Source organism: Hippoglossus hippoglossus, chromosome 22 (assembly GCF_009819705.1).
Source record: "Hippoglossus hippoglossus isolate fHipHip1 chromosome 22, fHipHip1.pri, whole genome shotgun sequence".
Taxonomy (NCBI): domain Eukaryota; kingdom Metazoa; phylum Chordata; class Actinopteri; order Pleuronectiformes; family Pleuronectidae; genus Hippoglossus; species Hippoglossus hippoglossus.
Window position 1 is genome coordinate 10,400,682 of NC_047172.1, and position 25,006 is coordinate 10,425,687.

Here is a 25,006-nt window from a genome sequence, read left to right on the forward strand (position 1 = left end):
GCGGCAGAGAGAGAGAGAGAGAGAGAGAGAGAGAGAGAGAAAGAAAGAGAAAGAAAGAGAGAGAGAAAGAGAGAGAGAGAAAGAAAGAGAGAGAGAAAGAAAAAAATAGAGAGAGAGAGAGACTACAACAACAAAACAGAGAACTAGAATGGAACTTAATAGAGCGCATGCCTCCGGCGCAACAGTCCCCTTAAATTCAATCAAGCTGCACACACTCAGTCGCCTAAATATGCCAGATTATATTCATCAAGATTCATGAATTATTCTCTAAGAAAATGGTGAAAATGTCCCAAAAACTCCTTTTATCTCACAATATCAAAGAAAGTGATAAATTCAGCCCTTTGTCCAGATCCGTGCCAAAATGTAACGGGTTCTTCCTCGGCCCATGTCCCTTAATGACACAGTTTCATGGATATGTCTTTAGGAGTTTTTGCATAATCCTGCTGACAAATAAATATACCAACAAGAATAGAACTAAGTAGAGTACATACCTCTGCCAAGGTCCAACAGTCCCCTTAAATTCAATCAAGTCCCCTAAATATGCCAGATTTTATTTGTCAAGATCGATGAATTATTTCTTTTCACACAATTCCCAAAAAACAAAAAATAGCCTATTTTGCAATGTTAAAGAAAGTGCCAAAAAAATAATCCTGGATCCACCCCCTTGTTGGGATCCTCAGCTAAATTTAGTGGGTTCTTCCCTGACCCATAATGCATCCTTCCAAAATGTTCGTGGAAATCTGTCGAGTAGTTTTTGCATAATCTTGCTTACACACAAACAACCAGAAAGTGGTGAAAACATAACCACAGGTAAAGATCGGTTGAAATTTATTATTTCATATTATCTATACTATTTATCATACTTATCTACATCAGTCAACTTTGTTGTTGTTGCTCACTTTTGTATCTTTGCATATTGAGGAAGACATAACTTGGTCGTGCTTGCACAATGACAATAAAGTTCTTGAATTTGAAGTTTTCTCTGCTCCAATGAGTGAAGATAACACATCATCATCACATGTTTCTGTGTCATCAAGAACTGCCTCGACTCCAAAACCCAACTCTGTGTCACTGCCCTTTACCCACAATTCAACAGAGAAAGAGGCTGAAAGGAGGAGGAGGCGGGGAAAGCATGGATGAGGTGTCCCCTCTCTGTGTCAACATGGTTAAAGACGACTCCATCGGCCTGCGGATGATGGAGATTTTCCTGCCTCTGGTCAGGCACATCCCTCTCTCTTCCCTCTCAAAATAGTCTATTTTTGTCCATCCTGCCTCTTAAAACACCCCTCACCGGTGCTGAAGAGCCCTCTCACCCTTTTCCTTCCCTCCATCTCTCACTTTATTGCTCTTTACAAATACTGTTTTTTAACAAGAGAGAATAGGCCATTGCACAACCAATTAAATACAGAGCACGAGTCCACCTTTCTTCACCAAACAGTGTCCTCTTCAAGCTTCCAGCAGACGTACAGACGTTCGATGCACAGAAAAAGTTGATTGTAACAGTTTTGCGATTGCAGAATTAAATTTCCAAGGGGCGAAAATGAAAAAGGTGCATTAGGCTGAAGTGCATAAAGTGCAGACATTGCTCATGTAAGCAACAGAAAGCTGGAGTGGGTTTTTCTAGCCATGGAGGAGCTGCATATTGGCCTGAAATAAAGCAGCTGCACATGGTCGGAGCTTACCTGGTGTCTAATACTGGCATAATCCTTCTCAATCCAGGTAATACGAGACTCATTCTATAGGATGGGAGCAGTGGTTGTGTTAGAATGGAGACGTTACAGAGAAAACATCAGTTTTTCTCAACACAAAAGTATCCTTGCAGGTGCACCACACACACACACACACACACACACACACACACACACACACACACACACACACACACACACACACACACACACACACACACACACACACACACACACACACACACACACACACACACACACACACACACACACACACACACACACACACACGGGTCGCAAGGGGCAAGATTCACACTAGTAACTAAAAAGCGTCTCTTCCCTCCTACTTCTCACTTCCTCTTTTATCAAGCCAATCTCACTTCCTTCCTGCTCGGTGACTCCAAAGCGGCAGCAGCGGGGAGCTGAGGTTCCCGGCGTAACTGCTGCTAGAGATTCTGACGACTGATCACACACACAAAGGAAGTATCTAGAATTTAAAGTGTCCAGTTATTAGCTCGTACAGCACATGTTCATTAGACTGTGTCAAACTGAATGGAGTCACTGCATTGTGTTACAATTCAATGGCCTCAGCATGTTAAGTTGATACGATTATTTGGTGTGACAATAAATGGGCCGGACACGTGCACCTCCATTAGCGACGACTTTAAAATCTGTTGCACTTGTAGATTGAAAGGACAGAGGTTGGCGTTTCAGTGTACCAGCACAACTAAGCACTTATGAGTCGGGGGTGACAGGAGGTGGGAGAGAAACACGTTCCTGTCACTTCACAGCCGAGAAGACGAGAGCTCAGCTTCACGTCCACCCTCGCAGATGAAATCCCCTCCACTAATCGCAAAATATCACACACACACACACACTCGCCCCATTCTTTAGGAAAGTCCCCAGGCCCAATCACATCCATCAGTGCACGAAAAATGTCCACTCCACACCATTGGTGCGCATGAGAAAGCAGCCACTTGCCTCGTGTATGCGGGTTTTGGTTCGGAACAAGAGCCTCCACATGTCTGTGTGCAGATATTTCCATGTCACTGGTGCTGTCACTGTGTCACTGGTGTAACAGACTCTAACCGTCTTACAAACGCCTCTTTGTCAGAATTAGCAAACACTGTCTGTACGCAATACGATCTGCAAGCACACACATGCAGCAAAAATGGGAAGTGAGGTTATAAACTGGCGGTAAACTTGTTGGGGGATGTAGAGCAGAAGGGACAGGAAGCGGCTGCTACAGACGGGAAGTGGTGGACTGAAAGAAGGAAAGATGGTGTTGCGGGAACACAGAGCTTCCAACAAGTCAAACAAGACACAGATTCACTTTGCGTATGTGAGCCCTCTTTGTGATGCAACGTTTTTTTTTGTTTGCAGCGGCAGAAGGTCGCAGTGGAGAGGGGAAAATTGGCGTCATGCTGATGCGCACTTCTGAGAGGTTCTGCAGAGAACGATAATCCAGGATGCAATTTCCATTTGGACTCACATCGGGCAAAACTCCAACCAAACCTTGAAGTACTGTACAATAAAACCTTTCACGACAGGGTACTTGCATCCTGTCGCTGTCAAATCAAAGCTAAAACAAACCAAACAGGAGCACACAGCTCCGCCAAGGCCAAACAAGATGCACTAAATTACACACACTCACAGATATCAGTTCTCTAAATGTGCCTGATTGGATCAAGTTCCATCAGTGAAAATGTTAAAAAAACGCCCTATCTCACAATTTTAATGAAAGTGGAAAACAATTTGTGGATCCACCCCCTGATCTCGATCCCCACCAAAATTTTATGGATTCTCCCTTTTAATGGTAATCCCTCCAGTAGTTTTAGCATAATCGTGCTCATAAATAGGGCTGCAACTAACCGCTAATTTGATTATCAATTAATCTCTTCATTATCTTTTTCGATTCATTGATTATTAATCAGATAAAAAGACAAAAGCTGCATTTGATCCTTTCCAGCAGTTAATTCGAAATGCAACACATGTATTAACATAATTATGACTATAGTTGTGACTTAAGAATTTTATGTAAGATATCATTCATCATTCTTTTTTGACTTGTCGAAACTCAAATTTATCTGTATTTACATTTTGAACTATAATTGTTAATCACACGTGTGTGGCTTTTCATTATAGATATCTACGATTCCGTTGAATTATCACTGTCTTTAAGTCCAGTTTCAGATATCTACAATTTAATCTTGTCTAGTCATGATACAAGTTCATGACATCTACAACACCATTCTGACTAGTTCAAACTTAGTATAAGGTATCTTGAATTAAGGCATATTAAAGATATAAAAATAAATCCCTTTTGACAACTTTGATGTACATTTGGAACTTCTGTCTTCCTGAGAGCAAGAAAGCAGATGCACTGCACCTTCTGTCTGACACACACCATGTAATGCTCTTTGGTAAACACAAGGGGCCAGTGCAAGTCTATACGGCCCAGCTGGTGGTGATGGTGGCTGGGGGGGAGTGCACCAGAGAAGTGTGTTCTGAGATGGAGCTTTAGCCAAGTAAGGGCATGTTCACATTTCTAGCTCGTGCCTCCTCCAAATCTCAGTGTTGCTTCTGACATCCATTACACTGGGGTGGGGGTGGGGGTGGGGGTGGGGGGGGAGAAAGTGGGACAGAGCGGGAACATGTGGGAGATGGCCTAGGCTGAAAAACTGTCCAATCACAGCAGAGAAGTTCCCACAGGTTGAAGCCCCGCAGCAGTCTTGCAGCAAAGTGTCTCAAAGCAATTCACCAAAGCTCTAAACGGCTCAATGTGAAAGTAAGCGTTTAGAGAATAGAGTCTGAAGAAAGAAGAGTGGGTGTGGTAAAAGGAGAGAAAACTGAAAAAAAGAGAGAATTAGCAGACGAAAGTGTGAGGAATGTGAAAAAAGCACAAGACTGTCACAGTGTTTGTCTCCGTGTCTCTCACTGAGGCCTCTCCTTTTTCCTGGAAAAAACGGGGGGGGGGGGGGGGGGGGGGGCAGCAGCACCTGCAGGATTTCAAACACATGACAGCTCAGAATGCCCGACCAGAGAGAGAGAGAGTTCAGGGTGAGAGACAATGTAAATGACTAGTGGACATGGACAGAGACAGACAGTCTAAACATCCATCCAACCCACCATGGTTCAGTCTCATTACTGGGAAAAACAACTGTCCTACAGTAGGACTTTGTCTGTGAGTGAGTGAGCTCTCTCTCTCTCTCTCTCTCTCTCTCTCTCTCTCTCTCTCTCTCTCTCTCTCTCTCTCTCTCTCTCTCTCTCTCTCTCTCTCTCTCTCTCTCTCTCTCTCTCTCTCTCTCTCTCTCTCTCTCTCTCTCTCTCTACTTTGAAGACTGTGATTATACAATGCGAGTTGAAGAGAATAATAAACTAATATTGTAAACTTCACATCCATATAGAGAAATGTATGAATAGAGACATGAATAGAGAGAGAGAGTGATGCATAGATAGAGCAACAGATAGAGGGATAGAGAGAGATTTAATCACATTGAGAATATGCATCATATTTATAGGTACCACTTTATAATACAAACATTTTAACGACCAGCATTATCAATATTGAATATATCATTTGGTCATTTTCCACCTATTAGTTATTGATTATTGATACACTTGTGCGTTTTATCCCTTGAGTTCCTCTGTAAGACCAGTACGATGGACTCCAGGAAAATAATCCAAACCAAAAGCGCTTTATAAACATTTAACATTTGGAACTACACACTCGATGGAAGCACTGAAACAAATGCAAATTAAATCACCAGTTCAGCTCAATTCAGTGACCTCGGTGTATTGGGTGCACATTTGGCCCACAGGTCCCATTGCCATAAAGAAGACCCTCCATTGTGCTTGTTCACACTGAACCAGTCACGTCGGCATAATGTCGCAACGTGTGATTTTAGATAACATGTCAGCGTTGCAGAATGAGAGGCGTGGCATGTGACACATCAGCGCGGGCGTCCGTCTGTCCCGCCATAGCAGCTCTTCCTTTTACACTGACAGCGACGCGGCTCGGTGACAACCTCCGCCGTTGACAGAAAAGCAGCTAAACATGCACGGCTTTTGACTGTATGTGCACTGATGTAGGACAAAAGTTTTGTGTGTGGTTATTTTGTGCGTGAAAGTTCAGACACTACTGCAGGCAGGCGCACAAATCTGTCAGGTGAGAGACAGTAATAGTCTTTATCAGTCTGAGACTCTGTCCCCTCTCCTCCGTCATAAACGCTGAATACATGAAGTGTGTGCTGCAAGATTTTGGAGGGCAGGTCTGACTCATTCATTCAGATTCTCTCTCATTCATCATCATTCTCTCCCCTGTGGTTAACATCATCCTCATTTATTTTCACTTTGGCCAACAGCTTCTCCATCTGTCCACGTTCTTTTTGTCCTTTTCCCCCTGACCCATCCGTTATCTCTCTCTTTCTCTTTCCTTCACACCTGCTGTGATAGATTTGCTAAAGTACTGAAGCGGGAGTTAGAGGTGGCATCGCTGCAGATGGAAATTAACCTGGTCTGAACACTATCCACAGACATCCCATCATAATGCTTTAATAGTAACTAAGCCTGGGGCACGCGGAAGAGAGCAGATTTGAAAAAATATAAAAAGTTAAGATGTTCGGGTTCTATTTTTTCCTTTCCCGATACCTGCACTTTGTTTATCGGTCGATACCAAGCACCGATCTAATATCAGTGCATTCAGAAAAATGGCAACTTCTATTACATTTCAACAGCTCTATGCTACTTCCCTGTATAAAGTGGTAAATTACCATCACTGTTGTGTTGTTGTGGGCCTGGCTCAGGCGAAACCCTAAAATACACACAATTACTTCCTTTAAATAGGTCAAAACTGAAGTGTTGCATACTGTAAATGAAAGCTGCGGAGAAGACACGATTTCCAGAAAAAGAGAACTGCAGTTTTATCTGGGTGAAACTAACATACTTAAAAGAAGTGGTATTGGATTCGTACATGGATTTGACATGACACTGCATTTTCGGAAGAATCTGAGGAATGTCTGATGCTGGTATCTGTATCACTTAGAAAAAAAAGAACGAATGGAAAAAACATAAAACGTTTCTGTTCACGCGGATAGAACAGAACAAAGAACTAGCAGCAGTGCACATACAGTACTTACAGTCCTAATCCCCCACTACTTAACGCGATTATCTCCGTCTTTGCCAGTGCGGCTGCTATTATCCACAGAAAGATGGAAGACAAGGGCTTTAAGAGAATAAGTAAAAAAAGAACAAAAAAAAATATTGAGGAACATTACAAACATTAAGAACGATTTGCCTCAGGTATCAATTATATCTAAATATTTAGATATAGTGTTCCTTAGTTCATTTCATTTCACAAAAACTGTAGAAATAAAAAGGTAGATCAACAAAGTAGGTTTCGTGAGCGTCTGTCAAAGGTTGTCTGTCATTGTCGAGAGGCAACACATCTTCTGACTGCTGACCCTTCGGTGGAGAGCACTGCTGGGGTTAATACTCATCCTTCAGCGGACTGTGCCATCTGCCCCATCTTGTCATCCAGTTACATCCATGTTATCCACACTGGAGTCACGCTGGGCCTGCAAGTTTCTGTCCGAACACGCCCGAGCCAGAAGTTTTTGCAGATTACAGACACGTGCGGTGTAAAGAATTGTAGGTGAAGAGCCCAGGCAAGGTTAGCCAGCCCGACCCAAACACGAATATCATTTCACATTTTGGGGTGAAATGTTGGTTTCTATACAACCAGATTTGTGATTTAAAAGAAACCCCCACTGTAGATGTCATAAACAACAACTGCTACACTGACCCTGCTTCACAATACCCTGCACCAAGAGGAATCATTGCGTGACAACAGAAAATATCTCGGGAAGTCTCCGTCGGCACAGGTGCTGGTTTTATCAAATGCCACACAAGGGAAGTGGACACTGGAGGAAATGTACCAGAGGTAGCACAGGATTAGCAAAGATGCTACAGGAAATCCTGCGCTGGCCTCTGTATTATTAATAGCAGCAACAAGGATATCGGTAAGATGATAGGCAGTTCAGCGCTGGGTCAGTTGACAAGGAGCCCATAATGGCGTTGTGTAATATCTACTGTGTCAGCAATAATCAATAAAAACGTTTAAAAAAAAACAGAGGGACAGAAGTGGCAAGGAGGAGTAAGGAAAGATGGAACAAAAGCGAGGGACAGAGAGATAAGTGGAAGAGATGGATGAGACAGAGGGAGAGAAGAACGAGTGGATGCTAGTAACACACAATGAGGTCATCGGAGTCAGAGCTAAGCTGGCGGACTGCAGTGGAAATGTGCAGCACAGTCTATAGCACCATGTATGGAGAGCGGAGCAACACACAAAGACACACAAACAGTACAACCTATGAATACACAAACAATAACATCGCCTGATCTTTTCATCTCTGATTTCTATGTCAACACATAACCACTCTCATGGTTCAGACTCTTCACAGCAGCTACGAGCAGTCAGAAATAGCAGCTTCCTATCTCAGTCAACACTTCCTCCTTCCTCCCTCTCGTGGGTTCTCTCCAGTCTCCAAAAATATCAACACTACCACTTGCCAAAAACACCCCCCCAAAAACACACATACACGGACATTAATCAAAACACTGTTTGTGTATCCTCAACTTTAACACTATGATCTGGTGTGTTGCTCCACAACATGTCTGACTATCTGTCTAGTTCTCATCTTAAATCTTTTCACAGCTAATTAATCACAAGAAAATATAACAAAACTTGAGTAAGGATCAGATTTCTTTTCTTATTTTGAGGCTACAATCCACATTTAACGTCTGAGCAGGAATAGATATGAAATTTTGTTTATACATTTCCCACTCAAAATGCGACTCCATCGGTCACTGAAATCACATGGGATTTATTTATTTGTATTTCATTACACTCACCGAGGAGGTTATGTTTTCACCTCTGTCAGTTTTCCAGCAGAATTACATTTAAAAACGACTGAACTGAACATTAGTGGAAGGACGGGACCTGGACAACTTTGGCGCAGTTCTGGACAAAGAGGTGGATTTGTTGCCATTTTTCACCAATTTCCCAGAGAATAATGAATGGATCTTCACGAAAGTCAGACATATTGAGGAGAGGAGACTCATGTCTATGATTGTCTGCAATTGTAGTCAGCTTGAATTTAAGGGGACTGTTTACAGAGGGATTGGGCCCTAATGAGTGCCATAGGTGATGCTGCAGTTGTAAATACAAAGCAACTTTGACATATTTTGGTGAACATTCACACATCCAGCAGACTAACATGACGATGCGTTGGAAATTTATTCGACAATCCAACATTTACTCTATTTTAGCTCCTGTCTGGTGTTTGGTGCTGGACAGGAAGCAAACAGTAGGTTGATCAAAGCTTGTTAGCCACAATGAACCGAAACAATAAAAGAGGCCATAAAGCTGAAAGTGCCACTATACATGGTAAATATGATCCTATTTATCCTATTGCTGATAAACAAATATGGATTTTTACCACTTTAAAATGCAAGAAAAATGTGGGAGAGATGAAAAAAAAGAATTGAATGTTGACAACTTGTCTTTTTGCCAAAAGCAGCAGGATATATGACAGATGGAACAGGCACAGCCAAAATTGACCAGCATTTGGTTGGAGGCTGGTGGGAATTTGGAGCCCCGCCTCTGGTCTTTGTCAGACTGGCTTCAATCAGGAAGAGTGAAATGCATTCTGAAGCCGATTCTTCTATTAAGATTCTGCGATGTTCAGTCGAAATGACTAAGTGCACTGGTACTGACACAAAGAGTGATTTCACTGTCGGAGGTTAAAAAGGAGTCAGTTGAATATGCGAAGTAATCGCTGTGAGGCTGCATCCATTGGCGTTTGAACTCATTTGGGAACAGATGGACGGTGTATTTTTGTTAATGCATGCATTTTCTGTACTGCATGCTCAATGCTGCTATGGCAACCAAGGTCAAAGGTTACATGCCCGGGGGCGCAATACATAAAAACTGCTGAGAAAGAGAAACAGATGAGAGAGAGGGAAAGGAAGAACGAAATACAAAAAAGGAACCAAACAACACACATATAAGACATTAACATGATAAATAATTAAATGGAAATACAAAGAAGGATGCAGCAGAGTTACATGTGTAAATCAAGGGAGAGAAATAAACGGCAGAGCGGAGCGAATAAACATAATCAACATCCATATTAATGAGAACCATAAAGGACGAGGGGAACTGGTCGGAACATTTTCCTTAATCAACCCTGAGAGGGAGAAGCGTGAAACTATGGCAACACTTCTTTTTCTCCTCTCTGTCTCCATCTCCAAGCATTCTCTTTGTATAACAAGAGGTGCTATGAGAGGCAAGGACACACACACACACACACACACACACACACACACACACACACACACACACACACACACACACACACACACACACACACACACACACACACACACACACACACACACACACACACACACACACACACACACACACACACACACACACACACACACACCACTTTTTAGACGATGCTTCTAGGTAACATTTTCCGGCTTCCATCTCTACAAACAAGAGCGGTTTTGTGCCTTCACACTCCACTTCAATACGCAATTTGATGCCAGAATCCTCCCTTTCATTCCATCCATGCTACATGAGCAGGAGATATATCCTTATTTATTCTGTAAGGTAATATATTATGATGGCCTTTAAAAAGGTTGGCAGTGTCACTTGTGACTCTAATACCAGAGACCTTTCAGAAAACACAGACTTATCTATAAGACAATGCACATACACACTGGATGAGTAATGGTGCTGACTCCCTGTCAGAGTAGTCCTGCGTAATCACTACTGTTATTACTGCATGATGAGTGTATGTGTGCATGTGTATGTGTGTGAGAGTGTGTCTGCATTTCTAATTCAAACATGAATGAATATCCCTGTGAGTAGAGCACAGAGGATTTATGAGATGTGTGAATTTGTGTGCATCTGCGTTGTTATAAACCTTTTACCTCATGGTGGCACAAGTCACAATCAGAGCTTACTGACGCCAAGGACACAGTAACCATGACAACTAGGCCCGCAGCAGTCATAAATGGATGGAGGAGGAGGGGATGCGGTGAAATAATGGATGGATCATGAGTTGCATGCTGTTTAAGTCTAGTTTATTTTTTATTTTTGTTATCTGTTCGGGGGTGACAGAAACCACAAATATTTCGACTTGAAAAGCTGCAAACACACATCCCTGCTGCATCAAGCCACAGAGCCAAATAATCGAAGGAGGTCTCCACCTCTATAAAACAAAAACACAGTTCAGTGGACACAAACATCTTGGAGGGGCTGTGAGCTGAACTGCCACTAATGTTTACTCAGCTTGTTTCTCCGATAAAAACTAAAATCCTTCATTTGGCTAAATTATAAAGTAAAAAAAAACGACTGATTTAAAAATAATGGATACAAAGTCAATTTAACCCCTGCTAGCAGACTGGTGCAGGCACAGAGGGGATATGACGCCGACAGGAGACCAAATGAAACAGACTTGAATTTAATAAAAACAATAGAAGATTTTGGTCAAATTTAAAAGTGGGTACACAACTCAAACCATTTAAATTCAGATGTAACATCTTCTGAAGATTATTCAGAAACAATTTAGAGTTTAGAACGGGCACCACACAATTGAATTCTGGTTTCATACAACCTGGTTCTCAGTTTTCATAACTTGGCCATGTTTTTAAGTAATAATTAAGTTAACGGTTGCACACGATCCGTCCATGCTGCATCTATTCTCATCACCTCCTGTCACCTCTCAATCATCAGTATGCTGCTTTTTAACTCAAACAGGTCGTCAGCACACAAAGTCATCTGTCTATCATCCCCTGATTATCTACTCGGTCTGGATTTGCTTTTAATGTTTCAACATGCTTGAGTAAAAAAATAATAATTTAAGAGTGTAAGTGAAGGTTTGGGATGTTTGCTGGAGGGGCTATAGAAAATTTAAATCATAGCATCATGCAGCCAGGCCATGGGAAGAGTGCTGACATGAAGACAGTCTATGACACCAAGTATGAAGACTCCTGGTTCAGATAATTAAAAAACAGATATTGTAAAAAATTTACTGCCGTTTATAACCTTGTCTGATTTAATGCTGACGTTTTAGCAATGGCACCATAATATATCAAAATCATGATGGTGAATACTTTTCTCAACCGATAGAAATTACAAAACCAGTAAAAATATGACCTTGATGAACTTCAATAAACCGGACACATCCTTGAATAATCCCCTTTAGCAAAACAAATCGAAAAAAAAACTGTTGATGGAGAGATAAAGATTGGTTTCACAGCGTCGCTCGAAAACAGAGCAGCGAGAGTAACGATATGGCCGAGAGGCAAGAACAGCGAAAGAGAGCAGGAGTAACAGAGGTTATATTGAGTACAACAGAATCCAGAGATTTAGAGCTCCCATCTAGCGCAGCAGCAGGCTGGGTAATTGGACTGTAAACCATCTGTGTGTAAGTGAGTGTGTGTGTTTTGGAGAGTGAGTGAGTGTGTGTGTGCGCGCCCACAGGCCACCCCGGGTGACCTAAACTGCTGCTGCCATTAACAACGTTTCTGCTGATGATAAACTCAGATAAGTGGAAGCTCACTTGACAGACACTACAATCGATGCCACCAACCCCTGTCTCTCACTCACTCACACACTCACACTTTTATTTTAGTGAAGACACTCATTCCCATAATACATTCCCTAGACCTTTACTCTAACCTTAACCATCCAAAGTAAATGCCTAACCCTTCCCTAACCCTAACACCAAGTCTTAATCCTCAAACAGCACTTTGAGTAAGTGAGGACCGGTCAAAATGTCCTCGCTTTGCAAAAGTGTCCTCACTCTGTAGGGTGTATGCTTAAAATGTACCTCACAAAGATATAAGTACAGGAACACACACACACACTTTGAAGTGTATAAACTACAGAGCAACTTCACTAACAATCACTGATTTACTGCCTCAAAGCTACTGCACATGCACTCATATACACACACACACACACACACATTGAAATGCACACACACGCACACAAACACACACACCACTCCTGGGCCTGCAAAGAGAATCGTAACAAGGTCTGTCAGCTACAGGCAACAAATAAGGAGCCTTTTTAATTTGTGGTAAAACCATCTGCAGAGGCTCAATTACCTCGCTGCATAAACACAACACTGCGACTTACATTTGATGATTTTATATTGTACTCGAAGTTGTGTGATTGTGCGATTGTGTCGGAGCAAAGTCCGTCCGGCTTGCGTAATGAAGCCGGTTTTCCATTCCTCACTCTTGTTAACTGACTAGCTCGCAGTGTAGCAACACAGAGTTGTTCATACATAACAGATGAAATAAACACAGCCTGCGACTATTCACAGACAGCTATTGATTTGCTAAGTGCCGTTCAATCAGGAAGTACAATGTCAAACATCCTTTTTTGAAAGACTTGGTACGACCTTGCTGAAAAGTCGGCATTCAGCACTCGACAAAAACCGTTGGAGCCGGAGTGGATTTGAGATCGTACACTCGTCTTTGAGTGTCGAAACTTCACAGAGGAAAAGAAGAAGTTTGGCCAAGAAACTTTTTTTGCGAAAATAAAAGCAAGCTAAATAAAACGGGAAACTAATCGTCAAACAGCCAGGCTTTATCTGAATTAGAAGACATAGTGATGAATTGGGCTTTAAAGAGGAGCGCTGAGGAGTAGTGGTGGAAGTTAGGAGGGGTGAGGAAGAGAAGAGGATTGGAATGTTCGGAGGAGAATGATGAGGGGCAGTGAGAGCATGAAGGAGGGCATCTTCAAGCTTCACTGCTTTTTCTCATTTAGGAGGTCTACGAGTGTGTGTGTGTGTGTGTGTGTGTGTGTGTGTGTGTGTGTGTGTGTGTGTGTGGTCCAGTATTGACGTTGTGGGGACCTAGAACTGTCACATTATGGGGACTTGTCGTCCTTATGGGGACACAAAGCAAGTCCCTGGGATGTAAATCCTTACATTTTAAGGGAAAGACATGTATTCATTTCAGGATACCTTTAGATGAGGGTAACGGGTCAGGGTTGGACCCAGTTCAGACCTGGTATTGACGTCCGTCCAGAGGGATCTGATCACACGTATGAATGAGTGTGTGTGTGTGCGCGCGCACGCCTCTCCATGTGCGTATGTGTTTGCGTCATCAGGGTTCCCTCCCTGCCGTCATCTGAAGCGCTGCAGGAACACTGCAGTCCACTCCGCGCGCCACCTTGACACAGTCCAGAGGCCGTTTCCTCTCCCTGTTATCGCAGTGATTTCAATCGTCTGATCAGACAAGAATTAAAAGCAGCAACTGGCAGGTCTGGTTGCTCCTTGTCAGCCTTTTCACGTAATAGTCAAATGAGTCACACCTTGCTGCCTTTGAAACTGACTCATTCAATCCTATCGCCATGTGTGATGTGAGGAGACGGAGAGGCTGAGAGGCAGAAAGTTACACCAGAGCAGATTGAGTGTACGGGAAAGAAAAGAGACATGGCGGACATATTCAGGTCAAGTGTCGACGCCCACAACGGTAGCCTCAAAATGTCACGTCTTCATGATCAAATCTGTAATATGACAATATGAAATGACAAGGGCTACCAGGGGCTGATGCATTACTCATCAGCCCTGGTACATACATCTCAAAGCCTCCCAGTCTCGAGATTTTAGTTACCAAGCTTTGAGATTATTTCCAGAATGTTGCTCACTTGTCCAGTGTAGACTTTTGCAGAAGGTTTGTTGACAACACAAAAAAAAAAAAAAAACACAAACATTTTCCTCACAACCTCTCGTCCTCGGAGACAATGATGGCATGACTACTAGCGCTCATGATAACTGATGATGTGCATATCATTAACATTTCAACAGTTTATTCCCTCTTCTCTCAAGCGATAGATACAAGTGATACACAAGTGTGATTATGAATCCCATCGCTCTCACAGATATTTTCCTTCGTGACAGTCGCTACATCAGTAAGTGAATAAATATTAAAAAGTGAGCACACAATAAATATTATTCACTTAGTGTCAGAGCCTGAATAGATGATCACTTAGTTTAAAAACTTATTTTTGCCAGAACTTTAATAGGAATATTTGGGGGAGGGGGGGGGTAACCTAAATTTTCCCTCACTGCTCACTTGAATTTGCCCACTGTAGTCTCAGTGTGACTAACCTTAATAGAATAACATTAAAATAGCCTAACTTTAGACCAAAAGTCTCTGAAGCAGTGTCAGCAGTTTGGTGATTTTTTAAGTACCATGAATAGTACATATAATTATAAAAGGTACATGTAAAAATAGTACATATGACAATAGGTTGTTCTCATATTGGTTCTGTTTTGAAGAGGTGTGATGCAGCGTTTCAGGCTGTTTGTTTTTCCATTGGTCTTTTTCAATTGAATCGATAAGTATGCAGCTCGACAGCGAGTCAAAACATTTTCATAGCAGCAGCTTAAAATAACTCAAACAACTAAATTGAAAAACTAACACTGTACGTCTTTGGGTTGCATTATAATAATATTTAATTTAACAGCCTTTTTACAATAGCCGCATCAACATATCTGGCTTCTATGAATAGACAAAACCACACCGTGAATAAATTGTCAATTTATTCAAGTGAAAGCAGAGAGGAATGGATGATGATTTAGCTACAAGAATAGAAGCTGAATGAGCAGGTACAGCAGAGTGTGTTCAGTACACACAGACCAAGATACAGAAAAACCTCTGCAACTACATTACTCACATGTAGACAAAGACATGGGATCAGGTCCAAACAAAGCATGTTTAAACAAAGGACAAATAAAGTACTTACAAACTTAAAATTTCTGACTTTGGTGCCCCCTGGTGGAAGTATCAAAACCACTGTGGATTTCATTCTACAAACAAAAACTGTAATCATTACTTGTAAAGGCTCATTTATGCTGAAGTATAAAACGAATGGTGGCTTCTCTGCGTTAACTTCATCCGTGTTCGTGCACATCTTCTGAAAGCGGAACTTTGCGAGTTAGTGAGTTATATGATGTTATGTCACCATTTACAACATAGCTGCTGCTGTTTCCTCTTTCTTATGAGATACATTATCAAAACCTCCTCCACTGTCGCCAAATTTGTCAGAAACTCTCGACTCTGCGCCGCCCTCTAGTGCATGTATTGCTCAACAACCATGCCAAAGTAAAAGAGCAGTGACAGAGACCTTGTTTGAAACTAATTAAACTCTTTCCGTACGCGAAGGCAGCATTAGTGAGTCTTAACTTGGCTGGTAAATATCTACAATATAAAAAGAAGCAATATTTCATATGTATCTCCTCCTAGATGAATAATCCTCTCTATGCAAGCTGGCCTGAGAGTGATTAAGTAAATTGAATGGGGTATTGGGTAATTTTCCCTACTGTGCTGTATGGAAGAGCAGGCTTGGTCTCAACACGTAGACAGTACAAAAAGAACATCTGCAACCTGTCATTAGGCTTTTCAGAGAGATACTAATGACTGAAGGAATCCCACGGCACTGATGATAGATATATAGCGGAGGGATGAAAAATACACTACTGTGAGTTCCTTCTTCTTCAACCACCCTGAGGATATTCTCTCTTTTGAACTCCTACCCCTTTAATCCAACCTTACACGACCCCAGCACTCCTGTGGCTTTGAGTGTCATTGGAGTAAATCAGCCAGCAATCTTTCCAGCAGCTGTTGTGACAACAAAAAGGCGACTTCTCAGGCTCTGGGAAATGACTAACATAAGTCGTTTTCAGACATGACCTGCGGGTAAAACTTGGCTACGGAGTTTACCCAGATTTCGCCTTTCACACATGCACAACACAGCGGGAGGTTCTCTGCACAGACGCGTCACAACAGCAACAAATCCTCCGCATTACTCAGGCAAGAGGTGGAGCAGCCGGGTGCAGCAGGCGGAGACAGGAAGTGACGTATTAACTCCGCTGCGGAGATGATGAGATTTTCTTGACAACACACAGACACCGGCGTCAGCTCTTATCACCACAAACTCTCTTGACATCTTCGGCTGTGTCCTCTACGTGCGTGTCACTGCTTTTTCACACGGGAAATATTTGTTTTCTTTTTGTTTTTTTTAATCTTTCGCATCTGTCGCGCGTTGCATCATCAACCCCAACTTGCTAGGGGCTAATACAGTGGGGGATCCCCTGCTGTGTCCACATATTGCCTTCTCCTGGATTTCTAAGGACATTATACTAAGAGGCCAGGTGGAGAAAGTCTCACTTCCTTTAATTTTCTTTAAAACTTTGAAAACAACATGAGGGATTTGTATAACTGACAGATTACGTTCCAGACACAAAGAGAAAAATCGAATCAAAAAGTGTGCAAAAGGATATTTATGAAAAAAATAACCCTGCTCTTCAGTCTGATGTTGTGCTGCAACCTGATCGGCTCCTGGCATGCTGCCCAAAGGGAGTATCTTTAATGAACAGCTAACTAGCAGCTAATCACACACCCAGGAACTGAAAGGAGGTGCTGAGGTATGAAGGTTAGAAATTTACGTTGCCAAGAAATAACGAGACGACAGAAAAAGCGCGGGGTGAGAGAGGAACTGCAAAGAGCAACAAGCTCCGTCAGCTCATCAGAACATAATCCTGCTGAAGAGTCATTTCAGGGGCTTGTTAAGTGGGTGAGTCATGTACAACAGGGAAGACATAAGCTACACTACAACGCATCCAGGAGCGGGAAAAGATGAGTAGACAGAAACAAATAGAATAAAATATTCTCGCGTCAGTTGCAGACACGGCAATCTGTCTATGTCTGTGCTATATCTGGACCCAACGCATGTATATGTTTGTGTGTGCCTCCAAGGTGTCCTGTCACAAAGTGGCATCCAAGACAATACAAACTACTGAATTATATAATAATGACATAGCTGTCAGCTGAACAATGCTATAAAAGCACACACCCTGAAGCTCACACCCTGCTCCCTGTTCTTACTGGTTGTCATGGTAAGTGTGTTTACGCATGTGTGTGTCCCGGAGCCACATCTGCGACGGGCGCAGCCAATGTCACCTCCGAGTCATTGCCACAGTGCTGTCGTCAGCAATGATCCATATTAAAATGTAAAAGCTTACATTTGTTTTTTTCCCTTCCTGGTGCAACCAGATCAATCAAAGTCAGATTTTTTTTGGGGGGGAAATGTTTGTGTGTGCACAAAATACACACATGGACAAACCCACAAAATTGACTTAGTGCACTTCCCCACCTGAAAGTCTGGACCAAGGTCCAAACCAATGTTCATGTCTTTGTTCCATAGTTCACATTTGATCCGGTTAGTTTCACATTGACATTTAGTGAGCGCACTACAGACTGGTTGGTTTATTGATTTGTAGCCGGGAAGCGTTTCACATTTGATGTGTGTTATCGATACGCCTGGCATTAGTCTTTCCCTTTGAATGGAGACAAGGAATTAACCAGTTGATCAATCGTTCATTAATCCACTGTAATATCATTATGGTATTACTACCAGCATCACCAACCTCAGACACAGTACCCGGCACTAGTTTGCATGCGCCAAATGAACGTCCTCCTCATTCAAACATTATATCATCAGAGGCGAAGACTACAAGCAATCCTCCAAGCCTGTTTCTGGAGAGACAAGAAAGGTTTCTCTTCAGCTATTGTTTGATGCCGTTTCAATTTACTGCAACTGGACCAAAAGATCAAACTTTTCAAAGAAGTATTTTCATATTACAAACAAACCAAATCATGGTTACATTTTTCTAAACTGAAAAAACAGAAGGTCGGGACCAAACAAGGTGAAAGCAACCGTACAGAGCTGGAATTAAACAGTCAGTTGCAACAGGAGGGACAAACTGGTTTATATACGTGCTTTTCTTTACAAGTTCAACTGAGTTCAGGACTGAAAACGTCCCACGGGCACCCAGAGACAAATGGACACTGCCACAGACATATAGACGGACAGACAAAAAACACCAATAACATGTTGCACTGACTAGACAATAATGCATTGAGTGCATATTGGTCTACATCCTGAGGCCCAACGTGATATAATCAGTCACAGACTGACTCCATTCACTTCACCCTCTAACCCCAATGCCCTGTGAATAACCACTCCCTCTAACCCTGCACTGGAATGTGAAGTGTTTCGCTCTGCGGAGCTCCAAGGCGTGTCCAAACCTTGTTAAAACAGGCCTCTGCTCGGTGGGGATCACAGCCAAGCAGATATGCATTATGCATTACTCCTCTGGCAAGATTTCAAACTCTTTTGCAAGATGATCAGTTTTTTTTCGCAAAAAACGTTGCAGTTTCGAATATTTGGTGATACTGCGCAGATCACGAAACACAAAAAGACAAGAGGATCAAGTTGAAAGTACATTCCAACAGCTGTCCTCTGTCTATACAGTCATGTTTAATTGTGTCTATTTTTAACCTTTATTAAGCTCAGGAAGTCACACTGAGCATGGATGTCCTTAACCCGCAATATCCTGTTGCACAATCATCGGGTTACACAAATCGAATCTTTTACTCCTAATCACAAACTGGACAGTGACTTTACTTGTTTGCACATGCATTTTAAAAAAGGGTTTGAGCAAGGAGAATGCAAAAACGACATAAATTGTAATTCCTACATTTAGTAGTAAACGGATTCAGTATCACAGGTTTGGGGATATGATCTTCGTTGTATTTGCAAATAATTCTTGGCGTCCGTTGGAGCTTGGCAGACAGGAGCAGCAGATGGTTGAGGGATAGTACCACATTCACATGGTGTCAGGTTATTTATTAAACACAAGGAGAGTGATGTATGAGTTCCATGTTGCAATTTCCAGTTCACTGGTACTCCACAAAAACACTACGATTTGCTGCAAGACAACAACAGTACTTCATCCTGATGGGAACATGAGCTTCAGTAGGCGCTCGGGGCAAATATCACACGCCACTGCTGCACAATCTCCCCCATGCACAAACCCAGTTTCTTCACATAAATCCGAACATTAGTCAGCAAAACCCTAAGGGACAAGGAAGTGGAGCAGTTTGTAGGCAGATTGCATCAAGAGGTAAAATGCAAACAGCCCATGCTGGGATGTGAGCCAAGAGAAAAGCAGACTGAAAAAGTAGGAATAGAGAAATTAGAGGAAGAGGAGTGGTGATAAACTTTCATAATTACTTAACAATACTAAAGATGCTAAAGCTACATCCATACTAGAGTTTTAGGACCATATCTGAAATTATGTACATCCACAGTAACACCTGAAAACACATATCACATGATCATTCGCATGCTCAGGACATGCATGTGCAAGTGTTAACAGGAAGCAGATTGTCAGCTTTGCAGTTGGTTGCTGTGTTACAGGAAAAAAAAAATACAAATAAGAAACAGCGACGTTTTGCCTTTGACGCAGGAAGTTGAGTCGTGATAAGAACCAATCAGGAAGCAAATGCAGGTGATTGTTTCCAAAGGTCTTCATTTCTGCCCGACCTTACTACATTGCACTGTTTTGGGGAGCCACCGTCACCTTGACCTTTGACCACTAAAATCATCAATCAAAGTGAACCTTTGTACCAAATTTGAAGATATTCCGTTAAGGCATTCTTGAGATATCTCGTTCACAAAAATGGGACGGACAGAGGGATGACCCCGAAAACACAAAGCATCCGGCCACTGGCTGTTGCAGGGAGACATAATAACGCCAGCAGTGTTTCTAAACTTCTGTTTTAACTACAAACTCTAGAGTAAAATGGATGCTAGGCGTAAATGTAGCAACAGATATGTGTTTTAAAATTAAAACTTAGTAGTGTGGATGTATCCTAAGGAGAGTGTTCCCCTTAACAGGCATGGCAGGGAATGAGAAATTAGTCAGCCCCCACATGAGAGGACATCCCTTAGAGACACAGTCAGTCATTCTGGGAAATCTGCCCATGAGTTTTCTTGCTGATCAGATGACATAACCCACATTACCCTTGTATATTTCCCAGCAAATATAAATCTACAGCCAGAGGTGCACCGCAAAGCTTTGTCATATTGTTGTAAAAAGAAAAAGACAAATGGTGGCTTTGTTTCTCTAATCTCTTCTTTTATTTTTTTGTCTCCATCTTCCACAACAATATCCTACTGTCTTAATTAGTGTCACTTAGCAACCACAACTATTCATGAAGAGGCGGAGATTATGCATTCTGTTCACTCTCGCATGAATCCAACAATAATGCCCAAATGCCATGATAAATGCTTATCAGTGACATACAGAGTGAATTCCACTCCAGACAGAGTGTCATCTTCAAGTTCATCTTAGAATAGGTTAGTAAATCCCATGAGCCACAAGGACCATGAAAAGCAAGTGCTGGATGCATGGCGGCTCACTGCAGGGAACAGATTGTGTACAAGACTATTCTGTGTGCAATCTTAACTCCATCCAGGATTTAAGATTAAACACAGGCTGATTCTGCAGGAATCAGAGAGGGGAGCTTTTTGTGTGGAATATGTATTTGTGTATTTAACAGTGTCAGTGTGTAGGGGGGAGGGAGGTGCCACATAAATCAAGTGCGAGGTCAGGTTTGCGAAAGGAAGAGAGAGAGCAGTTGCCATGCCTACAACATGCATGTGCAGACAGCGAGGCTATACAGAAACACACACACGCCACGAGGCTACGAAGCCTGGACTTTCCCATTTCCTGACTCGCCAGCCCTGCAGCCATCTACGGTAGCCCAGGGGTCAAAAAGCTCATCATGCAATCCCTACCGAAACACACACACACACACTCTCTCTCTCTACTAGTAAATATTTAATCAGTCCTGGAAACACTCAACACCACGGCTGCCCTGAGCCCTACTTCTGATTAATGCACACATGAACAGCAAGGCGATGACGCGCTGCTTGTGCAAGCGCGGCAGTTAGCGTTCAGAGGATAAAGACAGACTAGCTAGAGGAACGTCAGATCAGTTCACAGAGAGACGCATGAGTGTGTGTTCGTTTGATTCATAAAAATCCTTCCTCATAGAGTCACAGCGTGACGAGTCATTCTGCCCCTTCCTTGGCATCCTGCTTCCCGAGTCTCTCTTCAATCACAAAGCTCCAAACTGTGTGACTGCGTCTGTGTGCATGACTTGAAGGGAGAACAATGCCGGGGCGGCCGACTGTTTTCTCTCCACTCATCTCTCTGTACTCTGGTCTTCCTCTGTCATTTGCTCCTCCCTCCTTTCCACTCCTGCTTTCGACAGTTCCTTCGCTCCCCTGTTCGCTCCGCTGTGCCCTCTCGTCACTCGGGCAGTGAAGCACAAATACCACTCGCTCAGCACATCGCCATAGTAAAAAGCCATTATCTACATTAAAGGGGCGACAAAAAATGTCACCCCCACCGATGGATTAGCTCCTTCTGCTTGCTGCCCTCATGCTTGGTATGTGGGAGTTAATATACTGGAATCTCTCTCTCTCACACACACACACACACACACACACACACACACACACACACACACACACACACACACACACACACACACACACACACACACACACACACACACACACACACACACACACACACACACACACACACACACACACACACACACACAGAGAGAGAGGACCATGGTTACTACTTGCCTAACTTAAACCCTAACCCCCCCAACCTACGCCAAACTTTAACCTTAACATAAACGAAAAAATTAAAATATAATGTTTACATTATAGGGATTTGCCTTACGTCCCCTTTTGAAGACAAGTCCCCAATTTCTGACTGCATAGACAGAAAATTAAGTCCCCACAACATCAGTAATATCTGGACCACACACACACACCCGAGAAGCAAAACTGCATGCTATGCATATCATTGACCACATTCTGTGCGTTTCACAACATGAGTTTGTGAATGTTGCATATAAACTGAATTTTTACTGCCAAACAAGCATCTAAGATTTTCAGTTTGTGCAGGAGAGATGAGAATATCCAAAGAAACTCTTTAAGCCATTACATATCTTCCATTTATATGCACAGTGTGATCCAAACAGTCAGATTTTGGGCTGCAAAATGACATAGTAGTGAAAATGCCCATTACAGTTTCATGGAGTCCAAGGGGACCTCTTCATATTATTTGTTTTGTCCATCTTCGAACTTTGAAACATATTTGCTTGATATACTCTATTTAAAGGCTTATTCTGTGACTGGTGCTCAGTTGTTACTCCAAACTCCCAACTTGTGGTGGATAAAATCAATAAGACAATCCCATTACCCAAGACAGAAAGTTCAAGTGTTTGGGGCTGCAACTAAGAATTGTTTCTATTTGTGATTAATCCGATTATATTCACATGAAGCGTTCAGCCAAAAACAAACAAACATCAGAAGTAGTGAAAATATTAAAATGTTGAAAAAAAAGGAATTTCCTGGTGATTTCTTTAATGTCTTGTTTCATTTGAGAATTGTCATTATTGCCAATTAATCTCCTTTCAATCAACTAATACTTTTTAAATAATGCCATCTCTGTGAAGGTGAGATGTGAATTCAAATCAATCAGCAGCAACTAGATCATACAAAATTATTATGAGAAGTCCAAAACTTTCTAGCACCTCCATACCTGAGGCTGTCATTTCCATTGTTTCAGCTTTTTGCACACATCATCCTCAGAGGTAGCCCCAAGGGCAAAGACGATGATATGATTTGCTGCTAGAAATAGGCCAATTCTCACACTTAGAACATTGTGAGCCTGGTCCTGTGGCAGGGAGTAAATAGTTGAGTGGTATAATTGTTTTGTGACAAGAAGGATCAGTTGAGTGTCCTCTCAGGTGACAGTGAGATCCCGTCAATACAGCTCAACAGACGCCATTTATTGGAACCTTCTTTAAAACTGCATAGAGTAAAATAAACAAACCTTTGGAGAAATAGCAAACAGAAATGGTGGAAGGTTGACTTCCAATTGATACTTTGACTCAATCTATATTAATTAGAAGAGGTTCTCCAAGCCCCCCTCTGGTTAAAGCTAGGGTTGGTAATCCAGGAAAACAAATGAGATTAAAAGTTTTTCAGAAGCAATTTACCAACTCTACCTTTAATTGACAGAAACAATCAACAATCATTATGCTGATCAATCAATAGATTAAGTCATTTATCAAACAAAAAATATTGGCTGCAGCGTCTCAAACGTGATTTTCTCCAAGCGTTGGACCGACAGCCGACATCTATTGCCAAGCGCTGATAGAAATCACTGCGTTGAGCCCTGCATTGTCTGTTGGGAACAATGGTACTAAATAATTCATTGATAATTGTAAAGAAAAAACGACTGATCTATGATTAGTTGCAGCGCTCGTGAGCACAATATAACTTGATTTATACCTCACTTCATTATATTTTTATGCATCCCCCTTATTCTGGTACAGATGAGAAAAAAGGCTTTAAGAACCATAAAACCGTGTGTGAAGTGCAACCTGCCAGAGAGCTTCACCTGCTGCCGTCACCTTTACGACCAGGTTAATGGCTCAGAAAAAGCCTGGGACGGACAAAGGCAACAGAAGCAGCACCACAGGCCGAGTGATACACTGTTGTGGTTTTATTAACTTTTACACCATATGAGGAGTCGGGGAGAGAAATGTCAGGAAACAGTAGACGGCTCATTAGTTTTCTGCAGGGACAGAGGACTGACTTAACCGTAGCCACCCCTCAGACACACACACACACACACACACACACACACACACACACACACACACACACACACACACACACACACACACACACACACACACACACACACACACACACACACACACACACAATTACTCAAACATTATAAAACCTTTTTCAGGTTAACATTCACATCAGCCATCCTCTTTGCCTTGGTCTCAGTTGTTACCTTTATCCCCTCCCCCTCACTCACCCCTCATTCCTCCCATTAGGTCTGCCGGAGCCAGGTAACTCCCATGGCAAGAGGAGATAACAGCAGCCATTATCAGATTCCCAGCATTCAAGCGGCCGCTCGGCATCGATCATTGCTCTGCCTGCATGGTGCCAGAAGGGTCTGGGGACGAAGTCTACCCCCACATGCTCCAACAACCCAGATCTCAAGGTGAGATTTATATAATGTAAGAGGAAAGAGGCAGAGTTATTCTCACCATATACCTGTCAAAATCTATCATCATATTATCCTTCAGTCTTCTTATAGGGTTCGTTATTATCTCGTATCTTCTCTTTTGAGAAACATGAGCCACCACTCCTGTAGACTCCCAGACACAGACTCCATTTGAAGGACATCCTGTTTAACTAGATTACACAAATGATCAGATTACAGAAATACTCCACAATCAATTAGCACAATATGCAATGTACG

General features: G+C 42.3%; 1 protein-coding gene across 3 annotated transcripts in view; it reads right to left on the reverse strand.

The window, feature by feature from the left end:
• Positions 1–25,006, reverse strand: part of rps6ka1 (ribosomal protein S6 kinase a, polypeptide 1) — a 49,376-nt gene that overhangs the window by 13,389 nt on the left and 10,981 nt on the right. Inside the window, exons 1-2 of one of the 3 annotated variants that reach the window (XM_034576416.1) lie at positions 2,670–2,836; positions 1,684–1,736 (exon numbers count right to left, since the gene is read on the reverse strand). The exons of 1 other annotated variant lie outside the window; for it this stretch is intronic. In XM_034576416.1, the coding sequence (XP_034432307.1) occupies positions 1,684–1,736; positions 2,670–2,711 (95 nt within the window). In that variant the 5' untranslated portion in view covers positions 2,712–2,836. Of the gene's footprint in view, positions 1–1,682; positions 1,737–2,669; positions 2,837–25,006 lie in introns of those variants that run through there. One more of the 3 variants, XM_034576415.1, reaches the window with a different exon arrangement.